Consider the following 26,786-nt stretch of genomic DNA (forward strand, 5'->3'; position numbering starts at 1 on the left):
CCACACAAACACCCAAAGGACTTCCATCAATAGGGCAAAGCATGGCGCATTTCTACATCACCCTTTTGCTACTCTTCGTCTCCTTCGTAACCCTCTCCTTCTTCGTCCTTTTCTATAAGAACCGCTCCAATTATTCCGCTGGAAACCTCCCTCCCGGCCGCCACGGCTTGCCGTTCATCGGTGAGACTCTAGAGTTCCTCTCCACCGGATGGAAAGGCCACCCGGAGAAATTCATATTCGATCGCATGGCCAAATACTCATCCCAAATCTTCAAAACCAGCATCCTCGGCGAACCCGCCGCCGTCCTCTGCGGCGCGGCGGGAAATTAGTTTCTGTTCTCCAACGAGGATAAGCTCGTGACGGCGTGGTGGCCGAGCTCCGTCGATAAAATCTTCCCCTCGTCGTTGCAAACATCGTTGAAGGAGGAATCGAAGAAGATGAGGAAACTCCTCCCGCAGTTCTTGAAGCCGGAGGCGCTGATGAGGTACATCGGAATAATGGACGCCATCGCGGACGCACACTTCGCTTCGCAATGGGAGAACGAAGACCGAGTACTCGTCTTCCCGTTAGCGAAGAAATACACTTTCCTCATCGCCTGCCGGCTGTTTTTGAGCATCGAGGATCCGAGCCACGTTTCGAAATTCGAAGCGCCGTTCCAGTTATTAGCTGCCGGAATCATTTCGCTGCCAATTGACCTTCCTGGAACGCCGTTTAACAGAGCCATTAAGGCGTCGAATTTCATCCGGAGAGAGCTCTTGAAGATCATCAAGCAAAGGAAAGTCGATCTCGCAGACGGCAAGGCGTCGCCGACGCAAGATATATTATCGCACATGTTGTTGACGACCGACGAGGACGGCCAATTCATGACGGAGATGGATATCGCCAACAAGATTCTCGGGTTGTTGATCGGCGGCCATGATACTGCCAGTGCTACTTGCACTTTCATCGTTAAATATCTCGAGGAGCTTCCTCACATATATGAACTGGTTTACAAAGGTATTATTATTTTTCCTCTATTATTATCATTATTATTAAAAATTAAAATAAGTATACTTTAAGTAATTAAAACATTAAAATACATATTATTTTGGTTATCAAATATATAATTTTTAATTATATATATAATTTATGAAATATAATCCAAATACATAACATAAAATATTTTAATTTTACACATATATAAAACAATATAATGAGTGAGAATAAATGATTAAATTAACAATAATAATAAATGATAATATATTCACTGAAAAAGAATAAATTAATCTAAATCGTTTATTTTCACTCATCCAACAATCCTAAATTTGTATAAAACTAAGAAAATTTACTTAATATAAATAGATAAACGTAATTATTTACTATAATCTTGAATGGACATTGTTGATAAATTTTAAATAAATTTATTAGTAACTAATTTTTGTAAAATAATAAATTAGCTTATAAATGGATTAAATTGAAAATATTAAAATAATTTAATAGGATATAAATAGGATAATCATAGGTCGAATTGGGTTTTTCATCTATTCTAATTTAATCAGAATATTATATCTTCTATTCGTCACCTGATGCAATATAAATTTAAGGAGACTCCACTCAATCTAAAATTCTACTCAAATTTTAGAATAAAAATTTATATTTGTTTATGTAATATACACTGCCTATACCTATACTCGTACCCGTCCGTTGTCATCTTAGTTAATTTATTTAGGGTAAATTATGTGTTTAGTATATAAACTATTAGTTTTGATTTGTTTTAGTATCTAAACTTTTTGATTTTTCAAAATCATACTTAAAGTTTATTTTTTCTTTCATTTTAGTACCTCGGTTCAAAATTTAACATTAAAATTTGATTTTTTTTTGAAAGTTTAAGTATTAAAACGGACTAAAATTGATAGTTTATGTACTAAATGCGTTAAGTTTTTAACGTCAGGGTATTAAAATGAAACAAAAACTAAACGTTAGATATGGTTTTAAAAAAACTAAAAGTTTAGATACTAAAACAGACCAAAACTAATAGTTTAAATACTAAATGCATAATTTACTTATTTATTTAATTCCTTGTTAACGTCAAGAAATTGGCATGAAATAAAATAAATAAATTAAAGCCATGCAAGTCATTGAAAAAGATAGACTTACTTCTTAAGTCAGATGACAAATCTTTTCAAGAATTTGATTTTTTTTTTGTTTAAATCCATTACTTTTACTTTGTTGACTAAAGTGAATAATTTTTATTATTATTTTATTAATTTGGTGTAAAAAAACAAAGTCTTAATTATCACGAAATGTTTTGTTAGAAAAATGCAAAATATCAAGAAATTAACTCACCATTCACCAACTCCCTAAATTGAATAATAATACTTCAATTCTCCTACTCAACAATTAATTAATTAATTAATAAGAGAACATTTGAATTTATGTTAGAAATATAAATGTTTAGGTAGTTATATTAAAAATTTAAGACACAAAATTATAAAACTCTAGAGACACGTAATTAGATCATCAGTAAAAAATAGAAATAAGATACTATTATATTTGAATTTAAAATTTCTCGACCTTTATTTTTAATTAAAATTTTCTTGTTAATTTTAAATTAAAGAAAATAGATAGTGATTTTATATCGATGATTTAATTTAGTTTTTTTCGAATTACAGAACAAATGGACATAGCAAACTCAAAAGCTCCTGGTGAAAGATTAAGTTGGGAAGACATTCAAAAGATGAGATATTCATGGAACGTTGCTTGTGAGGTGCTGAGACTTGCCCCACCATTACAAGGTGCCTTTAGGGAAGCCATCAATGATTTCATCTTCAATGGCTTCTCCATCCCAAAGGGTTGGAAAGTGAGTCCCCCATGTCTAATTTTATTCATACAATCTCGGTTTATCCGAATTCGATTATAAATTTAACCCATTTTACGATACTCGTACAGTTGTATTGGAGTGCGAATTCGACTCACAGGAATCCTGAATGCTTTCCAGAACCGTTAAAGTTCGACCCGACGAGATTCGAAGGAAAAGGTCCGGCACCCTACACGTTTGTTCCGTTCGGCGGCGGTCCTCGGACGTGCCCCGGGAAGGAATACGCTCGACTTGAGATACTCGTGTTCATGCATAACATTGTGAGGAGGTTTAAATGGAAGAAGTTGGTGGGTGATGAGAAGATCATTGTTAATCCCATGCCTATGCCTGCAAAGGGTCTTCCGGTTCTCCTTTTCCCTCACAAAGCTTAAGTTTTAGCTTTTAACTTCATTATTCCCAAAAGGCTTAAAATAAAAATATATACTCAAAGTTGACTTTTACTGTCCAAAGAATTTTTCATTAGAAATATGTGTCTAATGTTTTCTCTGATATACTTTTAGATGTCTACTGTTAAAAAAAAATCTGTTAAGTGACACATGTCATGTTCATATTTTTTATTTTAAAAAATATAAACGTGAACATATCACTTAACGTTTTTATTAACAGGAAGCACCTAAAAGATTGACGAAAAAAACATTTGACATCTATTTTTAACAAAAAAATTCTTTGAATACCAAAAATCAATTTTGAATATAATTTAGACTCTTGTTTTTGTATAATCCTTAAAAATCAATATATTTTATAATGTATTAAATCAATATGATTTAATGTTCTGTTTATCAATGTTTATTAAGCAACTTGATTTGCATATTTTATTTTTTTTAGTTTTTATTTTTCATACCTTATAAATCAATATATTTTACATGTATGTTTATTTTATTATATGATAAACTGTCGGTCGAAAAAATAATTTCACAAACAATGTTTCATCATGCTAAGTATTTCATTATCAAGGATGTCAATAGGTTGGATAAGAAAGAACTTTTAATTTTTTTGAACTTGATATAATATTATAATAACAAAACCTGACTCTGATTCGATCTGAATTTAAAAACATTGTACATGATCTGAACTCGTATCGACATTTTAATTGGAAATCCGACTATGGTTCAATTTAATATAATTTTCACATATTTTTACTAAAATAGAAAAAATATTTAAATAAAATTTAATTTAAAACCATAATTTTAATACCTTTCATACTAAAATTTACATATATTTTAACCAAAATCTAACTAGTAATATATAAATACATGTTTAAACCTAAAATTCTTGAAAGATAATTTTTATTAAGGAAAACTACAATAGTAGTCACCGCGTTTTTTAGAACATTTTAACTTTAATCATCGAAATCAAAAAATTTATTTGAAGTTACAATCGTTAAGAAAAATTTTAAATTCAATCACTCTAACAAGTATACATGCCGACTCAATTATCATTGACATGTAAATATATCACATTAGTCGTCGTTAATAGTTTAATGTCTTAGTGATCGAGATGAAATTTTTTTCTTAAAGAAATTGATTCCAATTAAAACTTTTTCGATTTTGATGACCAAATTACAAGTGCCCTAAATTTCGGTGACGTTTATTAAAATATTTTTCGACCCCATATGACATCTCGGTCATCGGCGATCAATCCATGTTTTCAAAGATAAAAAAGGGGAGATGAAAACTAAAATCTAAATATATCCGATTAATTTCATTTCATGCTTACACTCCTATTATTAAAAGTTATAAAATTATTTCCTAACTATAAGATTTATTTGATTGATTTCATCGATTATTAAAAGTTACAAAATAATCATTTGACTATTCATATATTCCAAAATCTTCCTTATCCGCTAAGAAATTGACGATCACTTGAACTGAATGTTAACATGTCGATTGAGATATGATAAGATCATATTTTAATTATGTATACTAACACCATTGTTGCTTTCAAGCATTGACTCGACACATAATGTTTCAAACATTTATTCGACGACATAATATAAATAGAGAATGGATCCAAAAAATACCGCTCAAACTATTCTAAGGTAAATTTTATCATATTCTAGTCAACAGGTTGATGTGCAACTCAAATGACCCGTCAAATTTTTAACGAAAAATATGAGTTTAGAACATATGAATATTCGAGTGACCATTTTGTAACTTTTAATAATCAGAGGACTCAATAAAAACTTGCTAGGGATGGCAACGGGTCGGGTTTTTGGTCAACCCGACCCGACCCAAAAATTTTATATCCTCCACCCAACCCAACCGACCCGACCCGAAAGATATATGTCCTCCACCCGACTCTAACCGACCAAAATTTTTAGAGTATAAATCCAACCCGACCCAATATAAAATAATGATTTAATTAAAATAATAATTTTTTAAGAAAATTTCATTATTATCATCGAGTTGGATCGGGTTGAAATTTTTTTACCCTCAACCCGAACCCAACTTGACCTGACCTCACCCCTTAAAAAATCTGACCGACTCAAACCCAAATTTTTATAATAAAAAAATCGACCCTATAAGGTCGGGTCGATCAAAACCCACCTGATTCGAGTTAAATTGTCATTCCTAAGCATCGCTATATAGTTGATGGACCATTTTATAACTTTTCATAATTAAGATACTCGATAAAGCAACTCTCTATAGTCATGAAACTATTTGTGTACTCTAACCATTTCATAAACAAGAAAATTTTATCTAAAATCCTAAAAAAATGGATAAAACTGGACTAAAAAATTCTCCCGCGCATTCAAATTTAGATTGGAACGAGTAAACGGCGTATCGCCGCGCTTCGCTCGCCGTCAATGGCGGCAACGCCTAAATCCCCAAAGGGAAAAAAGAGAAACTGTTAATCCAATCGTGGATTCGATCCGAAAGCCATTGTCGATATCTTTCTTCTTTTTAATTGGATTTTTTTCTTCCTTTTTATGGTTCCATCTTTGGGTCGGTTCAGTTCCTTGGCAACGACACATCTGTGATGCGATCTTACCCTCGTCGGATTTTAATCAGAATATCATATCTTCTATTCGTCATCTGATGCAATATAAATTTAAGGAGACTCCACTCAATCTAAAATGCTACTCAAATTTTAGAATAAAAATTTATATTTGTATATGTAATATACACTGCCTATACCTATACTCTTACCCGTCCATTGTCATCTTAGTTAATTTGTTTAGGGTAAATTACGTGTTTAGTATCTAAACTATTAGTTTTGATTTGTTTTAGTATCTAAACTTTTTGATTTTTCAAAATCATACTTAAAGTTTATTTTTCTTTCATTTTAGTATCTCGGTTCAAAATTTAACATTAAAATTTGATTTTTTTTGAAAGTTTAAGTATTAAAACGGACTAAAATTGATAGTTTATGTACTAAATGCGTTAAGTTTTTAACGTCAGGGTATTAAAATGAAACAAAAACTAAACGTTAGATATGGTTTTAAAAAAACTAAAAGTTTAGATACTAAAACAGACCAAAACTAATAGTTTAAATACTAAATGCATAATTTACTTATTTATTTAATTCCTTGTTAACGTCAAGAAATTGGTATGAAATAAAATAAATAAATTAAAGCCATGCAAGTCATTGAAAAAGATAGACTTACTTCTTAAGTCGGATGACAAATCTTTTCAAGAATTTGATTTTTTTTGTTTGTTTAAATCCATTACTTTTACTTTGTTGACTAAAGCGAGTAATTATTATTATTATTTTATTAATTTGGTGTAAAATAACAAAATCTTAATTATCACGAAATGTTTTGTTAGAAAAATGCAAAACATCAAGAAATTAACTCACCATTCACCAACTCCCTAAATTGAATAATAATACTTAAATTCTCCTACTCAACAATTAATTAATTAATATGATTTTAGGGTAGAAATATAAATTTTTAGGTAGTTATATTAAAAATTTAAGACACGGAATTATAAAACTCTAGAGACACGTAATTAGATCATCAGTAAAAAATAGAAATAAGATACTATTATATTTGATATAAATCTAATGAGTTTTAATCCGACTTGATACGTTTGACTTTTTTTAAAAAATTTCGGTTCTGGTCGAACTTTATACGAGAGAGATTGGATTGAAATTGAATTTTGGGTGAAAAATCTCCAATTTGACTCAACTTTAAATAATAATATGATTTTCTTTTATACATATAATCTAATTACATGATGTAAAAATAAGAAACTAATCTCAGTTATATATTTAACTCATTAATAATTCTAAATATACGTAAAATTAAAATTCTTGATGAAGCCCAAGTTTAGGACAAAGTTGATGTATACTTCCAAAGTAAGCAAAAATGTCATTTTTCAAATATCGTACTATAATATATATTTGCATGTATACGTATCTTTCTTGTTTAGTCGATCACCGTTTTCTTGTATATGGTGTCATTTAGCCAGCAAGAACGGCTTAAATAGTTATAATTTTAGAATTACATCAGTTAATTTTAATCCGAATTCGACTGATTTAAATATAATTAATTTTTTATTTTAAAATTAGATAAATTAAATTCGGTCTTTATTTTTAATTAAAATTTTCTTGTTAATTTTAAATTAAAGAAAATAGATCGTGATTTTATATCGATGATTTAATTTCGTTTTTTTCGAATTACAGAACAAATGGACATAGCAAACTCAAAAGCTCCTGGTGAAAGATTAAGTTGGGAAGACATTCAAAAGATGAGATATTCATGGAACGTTGCTTGTGAGGTGCTGAGACTTGCCCCACCATTACAAGGTGCCTTTAGGGAAGCCATCAATGATTTCATCTTCAATGGCTTCTCCATCCCAAAGGGTTGGAAAGTGAGTCCCCCATGTCTAATTTCATTCATACAATCTCGGTTTATCCGAATTCGATTATAAATTTAACTCATTTTACGATATTCGTACAGTTGTATTGGAGTGCGAATTCGACTCACAGGAATCCTGAATGCTTTCCAGAACCTTTAAAGTTCGACCCGACGAGATTCGAAGGAAAAGGTCCGGCACCCTACATGTTTGTTCCGTTCGGCGGCGGTCCTCGGACGTGCCCCGGGAAGGAATACGCTCGACTTGAGATACTCGTGTTCATGCATAACATTGTGAGGAGGTTTAAATGGAAGAAGTTGGTGGGTGATGAGAAGATCATTGTTGATCCCATGCCTATGCCTGCAAAGGGTCTTCCGGTTCTCCTTTTCCCTCACAAAGCTTAAGTTTTAGCTTTTAACTTCATTATTCCCAAAAGGCTTAAAACAAAAATACGTGTATAAATTATACTCAAAGTTGACTTTTACTTTCTAAATTTTTTTCATTAGAAATAAGTGTCTAATGTTTTCTCTGTTATACTTTTAGATGTCTATTGTTAAAAAAACTCGTTGACATATGTCATGTTCATATTTTTAATATAAGTGTCTAATGTTTTCTCTGTTATACTTTTAGATGTCTATTGTTAAAAAAACCTGTTAAGTGACACGTGTCATGTTCATATTTTTTATTTTAAAAAATATAAACGTGAACATGTCACTTAACATTTTTTTTAACAAGAAACACCTAAAAGTGTGACGGAAAAAACATTTGACATCTATTTTTAACAAAAAATTCTTTGAATACCAAAAATCAAATTTAAATATAATTTAGACTCTTATTTTTGTATAATCCTTAAAAAAAACACTTTGTTATGTGTATCAATGTTGATGAAGCAACTTGATTTGCATATTTTATTTTTTAGTTTTTATTTTTCATACCTTATAAATCAATATATTTTACATGTATGTTTGTTTTATTATATGATAAACTGTCGGTCGAAAAAATAATTTCACAAACAATGTTTCATTATGCTAAGTATTTCATTATCAAGTATGTCAATAGGTCGGATAAGAAAGAACTTTTAATTTATTTGAACTTAATATAATATTATAATAATAAAATCTGACTCTGATTCGAACTGAATTTAAAAATATTGTACATGATCTGAACTCATATCGACATTTTAATTGGAAATCCGGCTATGGTTCAATTTAATATAATTTTCACATATTTTTACTAAAATAGAAAAATATTTAAATAAAATTTTATTTAAAACCATAATTTTAATACCTTTTATACTAAAATTTACATATATTTTAACCAAAATCTAACTAGTAATATATAAATACATGTTTAAACCTAAAATTCTTGAAAGATAATTTTTATTAAGGCAAACTACATTAGTAGTCACCGCATTTTTAGAACATTTTAACTTTAATCATCGAAATCAAAAAAATTATTTGAAGTTACAATCGTTAAGAAAAATTTTAAATTCAATCACTCTAACAAGTATACATGCCGACTATATTATCATTGACATGTAAATATATCACATTAGTCGTCGTTAATAGTTTAATGTCTTAGTGATCGAGATGAAATTTTTTTCTTAATGAAATTGATTCCAATTAAAACTTTTTCGATTTTGATGACCAAATTACAAGTGCCCTAAAATTCAGTAACGTTTATTAAAATATTTTTATCCCCATATGACATCTCCGGTCATCGGTGATCAATCCATGTTTTCAAAGATAAAAAAGGGGAGATGAAAACTAAAATCTAAATATATCCGATAATCTCCTTATTTCATGCTTAGTCTCCTATTATTAAAAGTTATAAAATTATTTCCTAACTATAAGATTTATTTTATTAAGTTCATCGATTATTAAAAGTTATAAAATAGTCATTTGACTATTCATATGTTCCACACTCTTCCTTATCTGCTAAGAAATTGACGATCACTTGAACCGAATGTTAACATGTCGATCGAGATATGATAAAATCTTATTTTAATGATATATACTAGCACCATCGTTGCTTTCAAGCATTGACTCGGCACATAATGTTTTAAACATTTATTCGACGACATAATATAAATAGAGAATGGATCCACAAAATACCACTCAAACTATTATGAGATCAAATTTTATCATATTCTAGTCAACAGGTTGACTTGCAACTCAAATAACTTGTCAAATTTGTAACGAAAAAAAATATGGGTTTAGAATATATGAATATTCAAGTGACCATTTTGTAACTTTTAATAATTAGAGGACTCTGTTGAAAATATTTTGATGTTTCGATATAACAAAGTAAGTTAAATGAATTTTAAGATTTTACAAATGATTTTCTAAGTATATTCGATACAATTATTCGAATATCAAAATATTACTCCAAGTCTTTCAAAGTTTAATTTCAATCCTTACTAAAGTGTAAAATTATGTTTTATACTTAAAATATTTTTGAAACAATTTTCACAAAGTATTTCGAACAAAAAACGAGCAAAAAATCAAATTTGTGAAGGGATGCACCGATGGACTCATTGATGCATCGATGCACACCCCATTTCGAATGCATTTTATGCATCGATGCACCCTTAGTGCACCGATGCACTAAGTGTTCCAACGGTCTAAATATTTGAATTTTACACTTGATGCATCGATGCACCTTGACTATGCATCGTTGCACCTTGACTATGTATCGATGCACACACGCTCCGAACTGTTTTTATTAATTGTTTTCACACAATAACGACTCTATTAACTCCACTAATAATCCCCAAAGTTCAAAAATAATCCAAGGAGTATTTAAACAAGCTTAGAAGACATTAATCAATCACAAGAAACAACAAGAAACAAGAATCAAGAAAGAATCAAAGAGAAAGCATCAAACCTCAAGTTTGAGAATTTTCAATCCTATTTCATTCAATATTCATCTTTGCTTTCAAGAACACTTATTGTGCTCAATTGTATTATTCTTGAGTGTTATTTCTTTGTTCTAGAATTGTGCAAACATCTTTCCTTGTGAGGATTTTCTTGTAAGTTTGCAAAATTTGTATTGTTCTCTTTGGGAGATAGTGTTATTAAGAATTTGGGATATAATTCTTGAGGGATTTGTAAGGTTACTATTTGTCCTCAAAAGAAAGACAAATTAGTGAATTTGTGGAAAATCCTTAGCGATGATAGCTAAGGTAGTGGACGTAGACTTTGGTTAAGAAAGTCGAACCACTCTAAATCGCTGTGCAAATATTTTTCAATTTTCTGCAAAAGTTTCCACCGAAATTTTTATTGCCAATTCACCCCCTCTTGGCCTATTCCGTCAATCGAGTAACCCAACAGACTCAATAAAAAATAGCTAGGGATGGCAACGGGTCGGGTTTTTGGTCAACCCGACCCAAAAAATGTATATCTTCCACCAAACCCGACCTAAAAAATATATATATCTTCCACCCAACTCTAACCCGACCCGACCCAATATAAAATAAGGATTTAACTAAAATAATAATAATTTTTTTAAGAAAATTACATTATTATCCTCGAGTTGGATCGTGTCGAAGTTTTTTTACCCTCAACCCGAACCTGACTCGACCCGACCCGACCTCACCCCTTAAAAAATCTGATCTGACTCAAACCCAATTTAAAAAAAATCGACTCTATCAGGTCGAGTCGATCAAAACCCATCGGATTTGAGTTAAATTAACATTCCTAAGCATCACCCTATAGTTGATGGACCACTTTATATCTTTTCATAATTAAGATACTTGATAAAACAACAACTCTCTATAGTCATAAAACTATTTGTGTACTTTACCCATTTCCTAAAACAAGAAAATTTTATCTAAAATCCTAAAAAAATGGATAAAACTGGACTAAAAAATTCTCCCGCGCATTCGATTGGAACGAGTAAACTGCGCATCGCTCGCCGTCAATGGCGGCAACGCCTCTGAAAAAAAAATCCCCAAAGAGAAAAAAGAGAAACTGTTAATCCAATCGTGGATTCGATCCGAAAGCCATTGTCGATATCTTTCTTCTTTTTAATTGGATGTTTTTTCTTCCTTTTTATGGTTCCATCTTTGGATCGGTTCAGTTCCTTGGCAACGACCCATCCGTGATGCGAACTTACCCGCATCGGATTTTAACCCCTCTTTAGGTTTTTCTTCATTTAGATTCAACTGAGAAACCCATATATATATGTATAGAATGATATTATCATGTGAAATATATACACATATATATGTCGATATTCAAGCTTTGGGGAGCTAAAATCCGAATTCAGATTGATTTTCAGGGTTTGGGTTTCTTTGATTAATGGGGCTTTGTTGTAGCACCGCTGAGAAAACGCCGTGCCAACGTAAACATGGCAAATCTCCCAAGAGGAGTCCAGGTTAGTTTCATTTTCATTTCCCTTTTTTCTTTCTTGATGTTTGTTTGGGTCTGATTTGAAGTTTTGGGGTTGTTTCTTATGCTGCATGTTTGTTGGATTTTTAGAATTTTTTTCTCAAATTTTTGGCCGTTTGTTGTGAATTTGTTCGTTTCAATCATGTTTTGAGAGTAAGGAAAATTCGACTCAAAGAATTGATCTTTTCGATTCGATCGAAAAAAACTCGACTCGAATAAAAAAAATTCAAATTCAAGTCGAATTATAAAATATAATTTTAATAACACAAAAATTTTAATAATTGATGGATTGATTTTCAAGTTTGAGTCGAGTTTATCAATTCTGTATGATATATGTGTATTGTATATGCAAAAAAATATGAAAAATGTATATGTATCGTATATGATTATAAAAAACCATTTAAATTACAATTAAATATTATCATAATATTATAAATATCAGTAGTTAAATTTAAACAGAAATTCAAACTCGACTCAAATTTTATAGACTCAACTTGAAATTTTTTTAAATGAAGTTTGAGTTATAAAATAGAACTCATCAACTCGAATATGTTATGGAATATTTTTGCAGAAAACTGAATTTGTGAAATGTTGTTCATCTGGAGAGTTGCAGCGTGGAAAACTTTGATATGTTATGGAATATTTTTGCAGAAAACTGAATGAATCAAGAGAATTAGTCGATTGATTAGGGTTTGAACAATCTTGAACCTGTCGAACTGACTCTTTGAATGATTTCTGATTGTGCCTTGTGTAACTGATCTTTTGAGAATTGAATAGAACCAGGAGGATTAATTTCGATGGTTCCGAAACGATGATATTCACCGATGCTTAATTTAAATGCTCTTATGACCGTATCGGTTTCATGCTTCGGAAACTATATGAATTACGAGAAGTAATCGATTGAATAGAGTTTGAAATTCGATTGTGCCTTGTGTGACCTATTGTTTGTAAACTGTATAGAATTGTCGAACGATGATGAATTTTGATGTTTCCAATATTATCATGTCCAGAAGGCCTTGATTAAGCACTTGCGATTACAATTGTATCGGTTGCATGCTTGAATGCTTTCATATTGTAAAGAGATAGAATGACCTTTAGCTTGTACAATATTTCTTTAATCAACAACTTCGAACCGAGGACTTGATGTTAATGCCACTTCATTTCCAACAGAAAGAATCCCAGCAACGCAGAGATCAAATGAAACTCAAACTCAAACCGTATTTCCTTCGACATCCGTCAAGGATCTCAAAGATCTACGGCAGAATCCCAGTTACAGCAATGTTAGCATCTTCACATATGAGGAGACAAAACTGGCTACCAAGGAATTCCGGCCAGACCATATCGTCGGTGAAGGGGGTTTCGGGGTCGTTTATAAAGGAGTCATAGACGAGAATGTGAGGCCTGGTTTCCCATATACAGCAGTTGCCGTTAAAGAGCTTAATCGTGATGGGTTCCAAGGGGATAGAGAATGGCTGGTGAGTCTCATTGCATATTCTAAACTAATTCTTCTAATCTGAGGTGTTATTGTTTTATTTTTACTATATTTAAGTATACGAGAACCTACGAAAAAGTTTCATTTTATGTTATTCGGACTCGGGTGTGAATGTCAGAGTACTTTTTTTTCGAAGTTTCGTTCTATGTTACTCAAACTCGGGTATGAATGTCTTCTAAAGGGTAAAGGGTATTGCTAGTTTCGAGTTTTATCTCAAAAAGACAGGTTGGGTCAAGTCAGGTGAAGTCACTTTAAAGTTTAGGTATTTTGAACTTTGTCATTCGAATTTGAGTATGATTCTGATTGTTTGCACAAATTTGGTTTGCAGACTGAAGTGAACTACTTAGGGCAACTCAGGCATCCAAATCTTGTGAAGCTCATAGGCTATTGTTGTGAAGATGACCAACGGTTGCTTGTTTATGAATACATGGCAAGTGGGAGCGTCGAAAGACATCTCTTTCGCAGTAAGTTGTAGAGAATACAATTTTAAGTACATGTCCATATCTTCCTCGAAGAATTACTAGTCTTTACATCCACTTATAATGTGCATACGGTCATTCCTCTAATTTTGTGACTGGTTAGTAATATTAGGTATAGAGTGCCTGTATTAGGGATGGGTTGGCTCAGGTTTTTAACCAACCTGACCTGATTTGAAAAATATACACCCTCCACCTGAAATCTTATCCGATCCCAGTTTAGGGTGATTTCACCCGACCCAACCCAACCTATCTTTTTGAGATAAAACCCGAATCCGACCAAACCTGACCCGAAATAAATATATTTATAAAAAATATTACTTTTATTCAATAAAAATAAGAATCTAATTGAAAATATAATATAGAGAGATTATTACAATTATACTTAAATATATAACATATAATTACATTATTTTTAGTCGAGTTGGGTATTTTTCACCTTAAATCCAACCCTAATATAAACTTGAATTTTTTTTTAAAAACCTAACCCAATAGAGTCAGATTTGGTCGGAACTTTTTCAGATTGAGGTCTTGTGCCCATCCCTAGTCTGACAGATACGAATGAGTATGAAAACATACCCCTCAAATACATAGAAAAGATTAAGCCTATCGATACTCGCATCAAGTTCAAGCAAAAACGAAGGGAACTAGGAAAACATATACTAAAAGGCATATACATTATGTATATATATATATATCAGAGATGTTTTCCATTATGCCAAGGTTGAAAGCATTTTGCATTTTGTTATTTACCCTATTCATTATGGCTGGTTGTTAGGATCTGATTGTACATTGACTTGGTCGAAAAGAATGAAGATTGCTCTAGATGCGGCAAAAGGGCTTGCTTTCCTTCATGGTGCCGAAACACCCGTCATATACCGCGACTTCAAGACGGCCAACATCTTGCTCGATGAGGTTACTCATCGTTTCCCATCGTTATTCACTTTCATTAGTTTCAACCCGTACTTGATTGTGAGTGTCAGACACGAGAATGTTTGACCCATATTTTGGACTTGCTAAACGGGCTTGCTTAAGTATTCATTACTAAAAATGCATGTAAACATGTAGGACTTCAATGCAAAGCTGTCGGATTTCGGACTCGCAAAGGATGGACCAATGGGAGACCAAACCCATGTTTCAACACGAGTGATGGGAACACACGGTTACGCTGCTCCTGAATATATTTTGACTGGTTTGTAACATAAATGCTTTTTTCCCAGAGGATTAAACCATCCCCATAGTCAGAAGTGTCAAATATATAACTGAGTTGCAGTATTGAAATGAACAGGCCATTTAACAGCGATGAACGATGTTTACGGGTTTGGAGTAGTGTTACTAGAGATGCTACTTGGGAGAAGAGTAATGGACATGAGGGGGCTTAGCCGAGGACAAAACCTGGTCGATTGGTCTCGACCACTCTTGAACCATAACAACAAACTTTTTAAGATCTTAGACCCTAAGATGGAAGGTCAATACTCACCTAGAACTGCAATGAAGGTAGCCCATTTGGCTTTTTTATGCCTCAGCGAAAATCCGAAAGGCCGACCTGTGATGAGCCAAGTGGTCAAATTTCTCGAGAAACATCAGACAGAAGATGTCAGCCATGACAAAACTCCCAACAAGTCCCCTCGGACTCCTGTGAGAAAGAGAAATCACACGAGAAGTTCAACTCAAAAAGAAAGATGCAAACAAAGAATGCAACCTGCAAGAAGAAGCCAAAGTGAATCTCACATAGAAACTAAACTTTTTGAGCCTTCGGATTCTGACGCTGAAGATAACTTTGAAAATGTGGCTAAAATTATCTAAAGATGCATAAAGTTTGGTTTCAGCCATTCCCAGTGGAACGTGTCGACTGGTTCTTAAATGGTGCCTGGATCTTTTCCCATTAGCCCCATCCTTTCAAGCCTTTTCCTTTTGGAAACGGTGGGGAAGATTGGTAAGCAGGTACAGGTCACAAATGGCCAGTCACTTTATGCTGGCATTGCTGCTGCACTAGTAAGTTTTGCATCCACACATTCTTTTATTATTATCCCTATTGTTATATTTATTTTCTTAACTTCTTGTATCAAATTCAAGAAATAAATGATTCTTTTGTTCTATTATATTTTTGCTCACCAATTTTTTCGCAAGCAAAATGGTTTTAACATAATAGCTAATGAGATTGATATCTGTAATTACTGCCCAGACTGAATGGTCAAGATGTTAGTTTAGACTCTAGAGGGAAAGAAACAGTTCAAGTTTGGCCTCGATTCAACAGCTGGATCAGGAGAACGAAAAAGAAAGGTTCACATCTTTGGCCATGGATTAAATTCTTTCAGGCCATTGTTTTTGAAAAATCCTAGTCCGACATCGGGTTTAGAAGGTAGAGGCCTTTGAAAGAACTTTAGGGTTCATAAGTCATCGACGAATAGACCTTTGTATCACTTTATCAAGTGATAAATTTGTTTGGCTCTATACCATATGCATTAACATCTACCACTTGTCCTAACCTAATAGCTAACAAAACTCTTTCGTTTAGTAATCAATCTTTATTTCAATAAGGGCAATTTAGCTCTTTGGAAAAGGATATATACATGTACCAGAAATGAGTGTGAAGCATCTTTAACAAACTAATAGCTCATAAGGAAAAATAAACAAGTCGAACAGTCCGCATGCAATACTGCAGTAAAAGGAAGAAAGTACCTGTACAGATAAATTTTAGAGTACTTCATGGTATAGACCTCTATACAGCAAAAACAGTCGGGACAACAGACGAAACGTGTTCTGCCTAGTGCTTTTCTTCCGATGGTCTGGATCCATGCTGAATTTTTCGTTCAACAAGTTCATAACTATGGGCATTTTCATGTTAAGAAAAGCAGAAAAAAAATGGTGTACTAGTTCAATTGGCAATGTAAATGATATTAGCCAGTGTGATAAATGAAATCATGTGCAATCATATTTCCTTACCCCATTCTCGGTGGAACATTATTGCCAGCTGAGTAACCGTTCTTCTTTCAGCAGGGTTAGAAAGCTCCATGTTCATTGCCTCCTGAATTGCAGATAAAATCTCCCTTCTCACTTTAGTAGAGGGAATTAGGAGACTTGGTCCATGGATAGCACTCAAATCAACCACCTAACAAACAAAGATTACAGATGGTTAAACTATTGTTTGAAAACATGGGGATTTTATATAAAAAAAAATGAGCGATAAACAACCACTAGGCTCAAGATAAGACCATTCAAATTATATCAAAGAATTAGAGCACTTATCTATCAGACAGCTTTTATGATTTTTCAATGTATGTTGATTTGAACTCTCAATTGTTAAATTAACATCTTTGATGGTTCATGATATTTCTTACAGTAACTCAGCTCATTGTAATTGGTTTGAGACACCAAGAGACATTTTTTGTCAGGTAATATGTTTAATATTAAACCAAGAGAAGGAACTTGTTTAAAATTGAAGTTTGAAGCTCCACAAATAGTATTTCTGGAAAAACACCGAAAAAAATTAGAGGCACAACTAATAAAATGATGGAAATTTAGAGAGAATAGAAAAAAAATGAACATCAAGTCCTCAGCCTTGACAACCAGACACAGTTAACAACGCTTCGGTAACAGTTAACAACGCTTCGGTAATCAACTGGAAAAACAAGAGTGCTTGGCAATACTGATCGGGAAACATGCATGAATATCTTTACCAATATCAAAGGTAATATCTGTGGGGTCTATTATATATCCCAAGGAAACAGATAGAAATCTATCATCCCCTAAATTGTGATATATAAATCATGTATATTGGGAGTCTGATAATAGGCTAAAAGTATGATCAGTAACTTGCCTGCTGCGACCATGGAATAACACTGTTCATAAATCTCTGTTCCAGAAGGTACGATGCCAAAGTATTGAGAATACTGCACACATTCTTTTGGGATAATCTTTCTAGAACAGGACCAGTTCTATCAAGAAGCTCAACGAGGACAAGTTCATCACCAGAAGAGAGAGCTTTTGCATATGCAGAGTCTAAGTCACCTTGGCATAGAAGACTTTTCACATGTTGCCATAGACCATCTTTGTTGTCAGTATACTTCTGTCTGCCACTCATAGTTGGAACAGAAGAACATGTAGAGACAGCTTCATTTTTTCTGATCTGGCCAATGCCTTGTGCTCCCTGCCCAGAGCTTTTGGGCACATCATTCTCTGTAGAATTTCTACAAGACTTTACAGTATGATTAGTCCTTATCTGCATACTTTGCTTAGAGCTTTTGGGCACATCATTCTCTGTAGAATTTCTACAAGATTTTACAGTATGATTAGTCCTTATCTGCATACCTTGCTTCGCACAATTGGGTGACTTGTTTGGACCAAGTACTTTTTCCTCCCAAACATCAGAATTCTTCACTGACAGCAAAGAAGATTGTCTGTTATAAATATCTACAGAAGGCCTTGGAGTACAAGAAGGCACCCTCGAAAATGAAGCACCAGCGCACTGCTTCTCAAGTCTGGAATTCATTAAATCAGGATGCTTCCCTCTCTGCAGGAGGTCTTGCACCATTTGTTCTACAACATTTTCTAAACTTAAGACCTTCGACTGTATCATGGACATGCTATCCATTATACCAGTTGAAAATACCTAAAAGAAAATATAATTCATTATTGGAAAGAAAACAGTTAATATTGGCTGTCAAGCAATTACTCGAAGAATACTTTTTCAAAGGTAAAAATAGAAAATCGAAACACTCAAACACATCAAGAAAATAAGATATATCACTCAGTTTTCCCTGGTGCCTAGGATTAACGAGGACAGAATAGTATGAGACAATATCAGTGGGTATCTTTGTTTATCTTATTTTGGTTGTATGCACAAAAACCCTCAGCACCGTAAGGTCATCCTATGGCTTAGAATGGTATTAGAATGCATAAAGTATTACAAGCATATCATTTAGCTATTGAGATTTACCTGGAGAAGATCCATCAAGTTGGACTGCTTGCTGTCAATCTCCAAAAGTTGTTTCTGAATGCCAACAATATTATTCTCAATCCGTGAACAAAATTTCGAGACGGTTTCTGGACTTGATTCATTGACTGCTGAATCAAGACTTCTGCAGTCCCTAATTTTTCCAGAGCACACATCATCTTCCTCCTCATTACTAATTTCTTCACCCGCAATCCTCTGGTTTCGTCCCATGGACTTCTGCCATTGTCCCACGGTAATATGGTCACGAGAAACAGTTACAAACTTAGGCCCAAAGTTATCACTAAGAAGGTTGGACACCGAAGAACATTCTTGTTTTTCATCCACGGGACAAACTCATATCCTATATCTTGTGAACTTGTAGTGCCAGGCATCAATCTATCCAATATCTTGGTGACAGTACTCCCTTCAGATTCTTCATTCTGAACATCTGGTAAAGAAACATTATGCTTCTCTGAAACAGAAATTTCAACATGCCAATCATCATCTTTGCAATGTTGAGGGTCTTGAAAATAATTCTGAGACATCTTTCTAGCAGACAGGCACCCTTCTTATAGCTGAGTTTATAGTAACTTTCTTCTTCGAGACATCTTTCCAACCAGAGTCATTGTTACTGGTGATATCACTGTAATCACCTCCACAGAAGTTTTCTGCAGAAAGTATAAATAAACAAATAGGAGCATTAAGAAGAGGGAAGAGACTAATGAGGTAAACAAAATGTCACCATATCATATTCAGTCCAAATAAGATTTCTAATCCGGCTACAGAAACTATTTAATGAGGAAAGATTTATTACAATCAAATGCCACCAAAACTAAACCTGATATGTGAAACAAATTTCAAAGGGTTGAGTACAAAATAAGAGTAAAGAGCACCAGCCTAAACCTTGTACATAAGATCCTGCCTCAGAAGGTTCAGATTTATCAGGCCCAGGAACGCTTCTCCAGTATTGAAGGGCATGCAGTCCTGTGTCCCTAACTGGTTTGACCTATAAGAGACAAGCACCAAATAATATGGTACAACCATTCATAAGCAAAACCTCTAGAGTCAAAATCCCTAAGGACCCTAACAAACTCTAACCTAGTCAAAACGACATGACTCAAGGGAACGGATGCTGGAAGCCCTGAAAGATCCCAAATAAGATGCCCCACTAGAAGCAATCTCTCCCAATGCTATAGAAGCAGCTTTACGTGTTGTCCAGTCACTGTTTTTAAGAGCATCTTGAATGCTAGCCATCGCTGCAGCTAGAAGACTTTGTGTTGTAGCACCCCCAGCATGGAATGAACAATTAAATGCATGTTTTACCATAAATTAAGCAAACAATCAGCAGAAAACATTGATAATGAAGGAGAAACATATAAAACCAACTCCATGAATTGCCAGCAACTTATGTGTCATTTCTTACACATCCAACCTAAAACTGACCTGAATAATGCTTCTGTTTAACTCAATTACTGATGATTTTGCCAATAAGTGTGGATTCTTGAGCAATTTTGTAGTCCGATTCAACATCCGCTGCAAAATTGAAGCTGGAGGATCATGGGTATTGTCGATGACCCTTGCCAAGCACAAAGCTGAGCCTGATTGCCAAAGCTTATTTTGTTCACCTAATGCTTCAAAAAGTGGCTTCACCAACATAATAAAAACCCCATTATTATCAACTTCGTGATCACTCAATTTTGAAGCCAAAACACCCATTGTTTCATGACAAGTATCCCTCACAACCGAGTCTGGGTCCTTTAGTCTCTTAACAATGGTAGCAACCATCTTACTTAGATATGGAACAATTAGACCCTGATGAAATCTAGCTAATGTAGCCATCAACCTGATGGACTCCCTTCTAACGGCACTCTTCCGCCCTGAATCAGTATCCAATATACATGACAAAAATGGGGAATCTTATCTGGGGTTAAACACTCTGTTGTTTTCTCAAGCTCATCAGCTCCTAATTGATATGTATCTCTATCGGCTAACTTGTTTAGCGCAAGATTCACCTTACATTTTAGCTCAAAAGCTACCTGTTGTGAATTGACCTTGGAGGGTCCTTTGGCTTTCCTTTGCATTGGTGCCTTCATCATGTTATTGGCTACCCACCTATTTTCACAGGGTTAAAAGAGTTTTACAGGAAGCATCGTTGCTTGTAACATGAACTTGCAAAAAGAATAAAATAAAAATGCAAGATTTCATTCATTCACCTAGTAAGAAATAGTATCACAAAACGGAAAACCCTGAAAAGTAAGGACCATTTTTCAATTCCATTCTACTTAGAATAGTGAAAATCTTTGTGAATATGGGAAAAATATGGAACTCCTTTTATATACATATAAAAAAAACTCTATACCCTATCACAATACCTGACCCTATCTCAAATTCAAACCCGGAAGGCATTTCAAATTTTCCATTCCGCTTCTCTCTCTTTCTTAGATTTTCTCGTTCAACAAACAGAAAGTAGCCCAGCTCAGTGGCTTACTAAACAACGAAATGCGGGACATTCAAAGCTGAAAAGACGAAATCAGCATCATTTTACTGCAACAAAAAAAAAATTGAAGTTCGTAGCAACTTACTCCCAGGAGAGCAGCACATCAGCGAATGAAGCTGCTTCAAAGCTAATTAAACTGGAAAAATAATTACAAGAGATGCAAAATCAAATTTAAATATTTAAAAAAATATACATTAATTTTAAAAAACAAACAAATACAATGGAAAACAGGCACGAATCTCAGAGTGAATTGAGAGCAGTAATTTTCAAGAAAAAAAAAAAGCTTACCCGTTTGTCTGCACAAATTACAAATGAGCGTTTCCGTGCATTGTGGTTCTTTGCTTCAGTTTTCGCGCTATGCTCTTTGTGTTTTCGAATTTTGGGGAGCGCTTTCCTCGTCACCTCCTGATTTCCGCTACGTGTTCTTGGCAAATGCATATTTCCAGAGACTCAATTATAAAATAAGGTCAAACTACACTGATTTTACTAATAATTGTCTAAATTATTTTTTTTAATGATTCGCCTAAAGTTACAAATATTACTGTTTAAAGTGTTTGGATAGTAACTATTGTTAATTTTATCTATTAAGAGTGGATAGTAACTATTGTTAATTTTATCTATTAAGAGATAAATGATATATTCTGATAATTTTAAAATTTATTTTTTTAAAAAATTATTATATTTATAAAAAAAATTATAATTTCTCTTAAATTAAAAAAACAAAAATCCCTAAAAATTTTAAATCTCTAACCTGCCATAGTCACCCTTTCCGGCCACGACCACCGTCGCCAACATAGTTTCTACCATTTTCCTAGTCATAGTCACCATAGTTATTGTAGATTGGTCGTCGGGATTGCGTGCGATCACGGTTTTCAACCTAGGGTTTGCGGGATATAAAGCGTCGATTTGATCGTCAATTGGCCATTTCATAGGGTTAATGATAACTGGAGAGGTGAGGTCGAATGGAGTTTCGTTGATAGCAAAGGGCGACGATTTAATTTAGGGGTTGAAATGAGGGTTTTTAAAGTTTTGAGGCTATTTCAATTTTTTGTGTTTTTTAATTTTTAATTTTTAAATAAATTTTTAAAATTATTAGAATGTGAGATTTGTCATTTAATGAAGAAAATTAATAGAGTTTACGGCCCAAGCATATAAAGTAATAACGTTTGTAACGTTAGACACCTGAATCATTCAAAAAGAAGTTTAGACACATATTTGTGAAAAACGCTATAGTTTGGACATTTATTTTATAATTAAGCCTTTCAAATAAGCATGAGTCGTGTTGGGTCATATTTTCAATTAATTTAACCTGATTTGATAAAAATGTATCATCCATAATAAATTTGACTTTATAGTTTAGAATTATTTTGCATAGGGGTGTTCATAATTCAGATAAAATCGAATTAACCATCCCAATCAAAATTTTGGTCAGTTAACGGTTTATAGTTTTTTTCAAACTTCGATTATCTGTTAATTCAGTTCAAAAATCGGTTAATTAACCGAATTAACCTACTGAATTAACCAAATAAATAAAAAATATTTAATATTTAATATAATATATATTATTTATAAATTTATGTTAATTCGATTAATGGATCAATAAATCAAACTTAGTTTGATTCGGTTAAATTTTCTTAAAAAAAGTTTTGATTCAGTTAACGGTTAAAAGAAGAAGATTAATTAATGAATTTTAGGTAATTCGATTCGATAGGTTAATCGAATTAACTGATTTATTTTATTTAAAATATGCAGACCCAACTCCTAACAGGAGTAGTCGAAGTAATGACTCCGGGCCCCCTCTTTGAGGGGCCCCACCTTTTAAAAAATAGAAAATTAAAATAAAAAAAAAAACATAAATGCCAACTAATTTAAACTTCACGACTCCACCCCATTTTTAGTATTTTTCTCACTTCATTTAGTTCTCAGTTTCTTCTCCCCAAATTAACTCTTAAACTTCTTCAAATCTTTATTAGCGTTAACCTTTTTTTATTTAATCTTACTAATTAAACCCACAAAGATGACAACCAATTTTATCTTCCCCTTCTCCCTTTCTTTTCTCTCAAGTGCAGCTGTAATTTCAACACAATTACCGAAAATATTGAGGGTACAATTAGAGACCTAGAGCAGAAAATATTGAGGCTTTTGGCATCTACAACATTAACACTATAATCAATTTATAATTTCAATCACAAAATCAGGTTTTATTGCTCCTACTCCTTCCCTTAATTAATCAAATTAGAATTCTTTATTATGAATGATGTATTTAACAAATTTTATTGTTTTGAGCATAAATTGTATGATTTGTTTCAAGGAATAATTTGTTTTGACGAATTTGCTTCAATGAATGCTTTGAGGATGAGATTGTTCAAGTGACTAATATGTAATTTTTAATTTTAGTGAAATTATTATTATGTAAAAGTTTTGCTCATTGTTTTTTTTATCGTTTAGTTTTAAAATTAATTACTTACGCCTCCATTGCTTATGGATCCCTTTTTTAATATCCGCTTCGACCTTGATAATGACAGAGATGGCCTTGAATATACGTTAAGTTCGAGTCTCATGTCCATTCTTATTCCCTATCGAAGCCTTCAATTGTCTTTTCTCTTTTCGTTCGAATCTTCTTTTTTGGGGTAAACAATTCTACAAGTCATCTAACTATTAGAACATTTCATTTGGGGGAACTAAAAGAAAATCAACGGTAAACTATATGTTTAATACTTAAACTATTACTTTGTTTCATTTTGGTACTTAAACTTTATTTTTTAAAATCATACCTAACGTTTAGTTTATGTTTTATTTTGGCAATCCACCATTAAAAACTTAACAATGATGGTGACACATCAACATCATTATTAACTTTTTAACGGAAAATGACCGAAATGGAACCAAAACATAACATTATGTATGATTTTGAAAAAAGAAATAGTTAGATAACCAAATTAATAGTTGAGTGACTAAATACTTAGTTTACCCCATAAATTAAACACCGAGAGTAAATCTTGTGACGAAAGAAAAGTCACTATTGTGTAATTTCATAGTGGCATGTCTTGTTTATAAATTAGTCACAAATCTTTTGTGAATAATAAATTAATTGTTTTTGCATACGATTAATAAATAAAAATATACATAATCACGAGAGATGCATTTTTTAATTTCAAAAAATAATTTTATAAAAATGTTGTCACTTTGTCATTTTCAAAATAGGACTTGACAAAATTATATTATTTAAAAGTAAATAAATTGACTATAATGTAATTAATATTAGTGTTCTACTAATATCTAGAGTAAAATTAAACTACACATTTAATACTTAAATTATCAGTTTTGGTATGTTTTAGTATCTAAATTTTTCAATTTTTTTAAAATCATATCTAACGTTTAGTTTTTGTTGCATTTTAGTACCATGTCGTTAAAATTTTAACGCTTTTAGTACCTAAACTATCACTTTTGGACCATTTTATTACCTAATCTTTCAATTTTTTCAGAACTTAACGTTAAATTTTGAACGGGATTACTAAAATAAAACAAAAACTAAACTTTAGGTATGGTTTTGAAAAAATTGAAAGTTGAGATACTAAAATGGATCAAAACTAATAATTTAGGTACTAAATATGTAATTTATCCTAATATCTATAAAAATAACAAATAGTTCATATATATAGAAATATTTAAGTGAAAGCCAAAGCTAGAAGCCAACGAATTGATCCAACAAAGTTCTTACTTTAGCATTTCCCTTAAAATAAGAAAGGGATTAGGTGAATGATAAATACTGACAACATGCCTGTAAAATAATTTTGAACTAATAACACTTATTAGTTAAATAACAAATATTTTAAAATTATGAGAAGAGTTTATAAAAGCGAGAGTATAATCATATATTTCTCTTAAAATCATCGAAGTGTACCAACGTTTCCAACGCGTGGACCGCCAAACGTAAACACTGTGACCATGAACGGCTCACCTTTGGGTGGCTTGTTAATTGTTATATCCATTGGTGACTATGTCCATTGCGGTCAGCGTTGCAAGTGCTGCACCTAAGCTAAAACCTGTTACGGTTATGCTCATTTCTTTACCTTTATCTTTGTACTCATCCACAAGTTCCTTTTCCGCGTCCAGGACCTGTATATATAAATAGCAAGGCAACAACAAATCAATAGTTATTTCCCTATTTATTTAACCTCTTATGATTTATGTCATCAATTATCGATCGATTCTAGTGTATCAGGTGAAACATCCTAAAGTTTATGTCAAAAGATTGTAGTTTACTAAGGTTATAAGTAGGACGAAGCTAGGATCAAATGTTGAAGGGATAAAATTGTTTTATATCAAAAGAATAAGAATCAATTAAGAGTATGTTTATTTCACGGAAAATGTATTTTAGAAAATGATTTCATCATTTTTTGGTGTTTGGTTCACAGAAAAGAGGCAATGTAAAATATTTTTCTGATCAACATAATTCTCTTCGTATTTTTTTGAAAGGGTTAATTACCCCATTCATACATCAATTATACCCGCTTTTCAGTTTCATACATAAAGTTTAAAATTTCTCGATTAACTACATATTGTTTTCTGCAGTTAATGGGTATACCCATTTCCGTCACAGAAGATGACGTGGAACCCTTTGACCTATAACAAATTGACTCGTGGCACTTAAAAAACATGTTTTTATTTTTTAGGTAAATTATATCATTCATCATTCAACTACCTTCTCATTCTTATTTTAGTCACTAAAGTTTAAATTTTTTTAATTTAATTATTATCTATCCGCGACGGGTGGATAATATTTTACCCACCAGACAACGCCATTGAGATGAGTTGCCATCTCTATTTTCCCGTCGATTTTCCAACCAAAGAAGAGGGAGGCGAAGGTAAAGCCCAAAGGAGAAGAAGAGGAAGAGATGACAGTGAGCGCAACAGTGATCGGAGCATTACTGGGACTTGACACTTAAATGTACTCCAACACTCTCCGCAAGCTCCCTTACATACGACGTGCGATTGATTTCCTTCTTTCATTTTTTTCCTATTTATTTATGCATTTGATCTTGTTCCTAATTTCAAACCCTAGACTAGAAAATTTGAATTCGAAATCGAAAACTCGAAATGCAAATCCGTTGGAGCACCTGTTGGGTATGGGTCTGGGAGCAGTGTTCTTTAATCAGCTCCGACGGGACCTTGACCAAATGCTCGAAAAGGCCAAGGCTGTAACACCCCAATTTAGGGGCTAAATTTTAGAATTATAAAGTATTGAATTTAATTTGGTATTTTGGAAGAAAATTGAGGATTAAATTGAAAAATTTTAAAGTTGATAGACCGTTTTATAAAGTGCAAGAAATTTAGT

General features: G+C 32.7%; 3 protein-coding genes and 1 pseudogene across 3 annotated transcripts; 3 read left to right on the forward strand and 1 right to left on the reverse strand.

Annotated features, from left to right (window-relative positions):
• LOC120142418 (beta-amyrin 28-monooxygenase-like) lies at positions 1-3,468 on the forward strand. The gene is given in 3 exon segments (XM_039157125.1): positions 1-996; positions 2,652-2,839; positions 2,929-3,468. Coding segments are annotated over 3 exon segments (1,443 nt in total). The 5' UTR covers positions 1-41; the 3' UTR covers positions 3,229-3,468.
• A 4,019-nt stretch (positions 3,469-7,487) lies between these two features.
• Positions 7,488-8,085, forward strand: LOC120142404 (beta-amyrin 28-monooxygenase). Its single transcript, XM_039157109.1, has 2 exons — positions 7,488-7,671; positions 7,761-8,085. The coding sequence occupies exons 1-2, from the start codon at positions 7,489-7,491 to the stop codon at positions 8,058-8,060; spliced, it is 483 nt and encodes a 160-aa protein (XP_039013040.1). The 5' UTR covers position 7,488; the 3' UTR covers positions 8,061-8,085.
• Positions 8,086-11,819: 3,734 nt separating this feature from the next.
• On the forward strand, positions 11,820-15,843 carry LOC120142367 (probable serine/threonine-protein kinase PBL17). The gene is made up of 6 exons (XM_039157073.1): positions 11,820-12,033; positions 13,218-13,522; positions 13,868-14,003; positions 14,794-14,930; positions 15,084-15,207; positions 15,304-15,843. The coding sequence occupies exons 1-6, from the start codon at positions 11,958-11,960 to the stop codon at positions 15,819-15,821; spliced, it is 1,296 nt and encodes a 431-aa protein (XP_039013004.1). The 5' UTR covers positions 11,820-11,957; the 3' UTR covers positions 15,822-15,843.
• Positions 15,844-16,947: 1,104 nt separating this feature from the next.
• On the reverse strand, positions 16,948-21,590 carry LOC120142336 (annotated as a pseudogene).
• Between the last annotated feature and the right edge of the window lie 5,196 nt (positions 21,591-26,786).

Source organism: Hibiscus syriacus, unplaced genomic scaffold (assembly GCF_006381635.1).
Source record: "Hibiscus syriacus cultivar Baekdansim isolate YM2019G1 unplaced genomic scaffold, ASM638163v2 tig00110828_pilon, whole genome shotgun sequence".
In the NCBI taxonomy this organism is placed as follows: Eukaryota; Viridiplantae; Streptophyta; class Magnoliopsida; order Malvales; family Malvaceae; genus Hibiscus; species Hibiscus syriacus.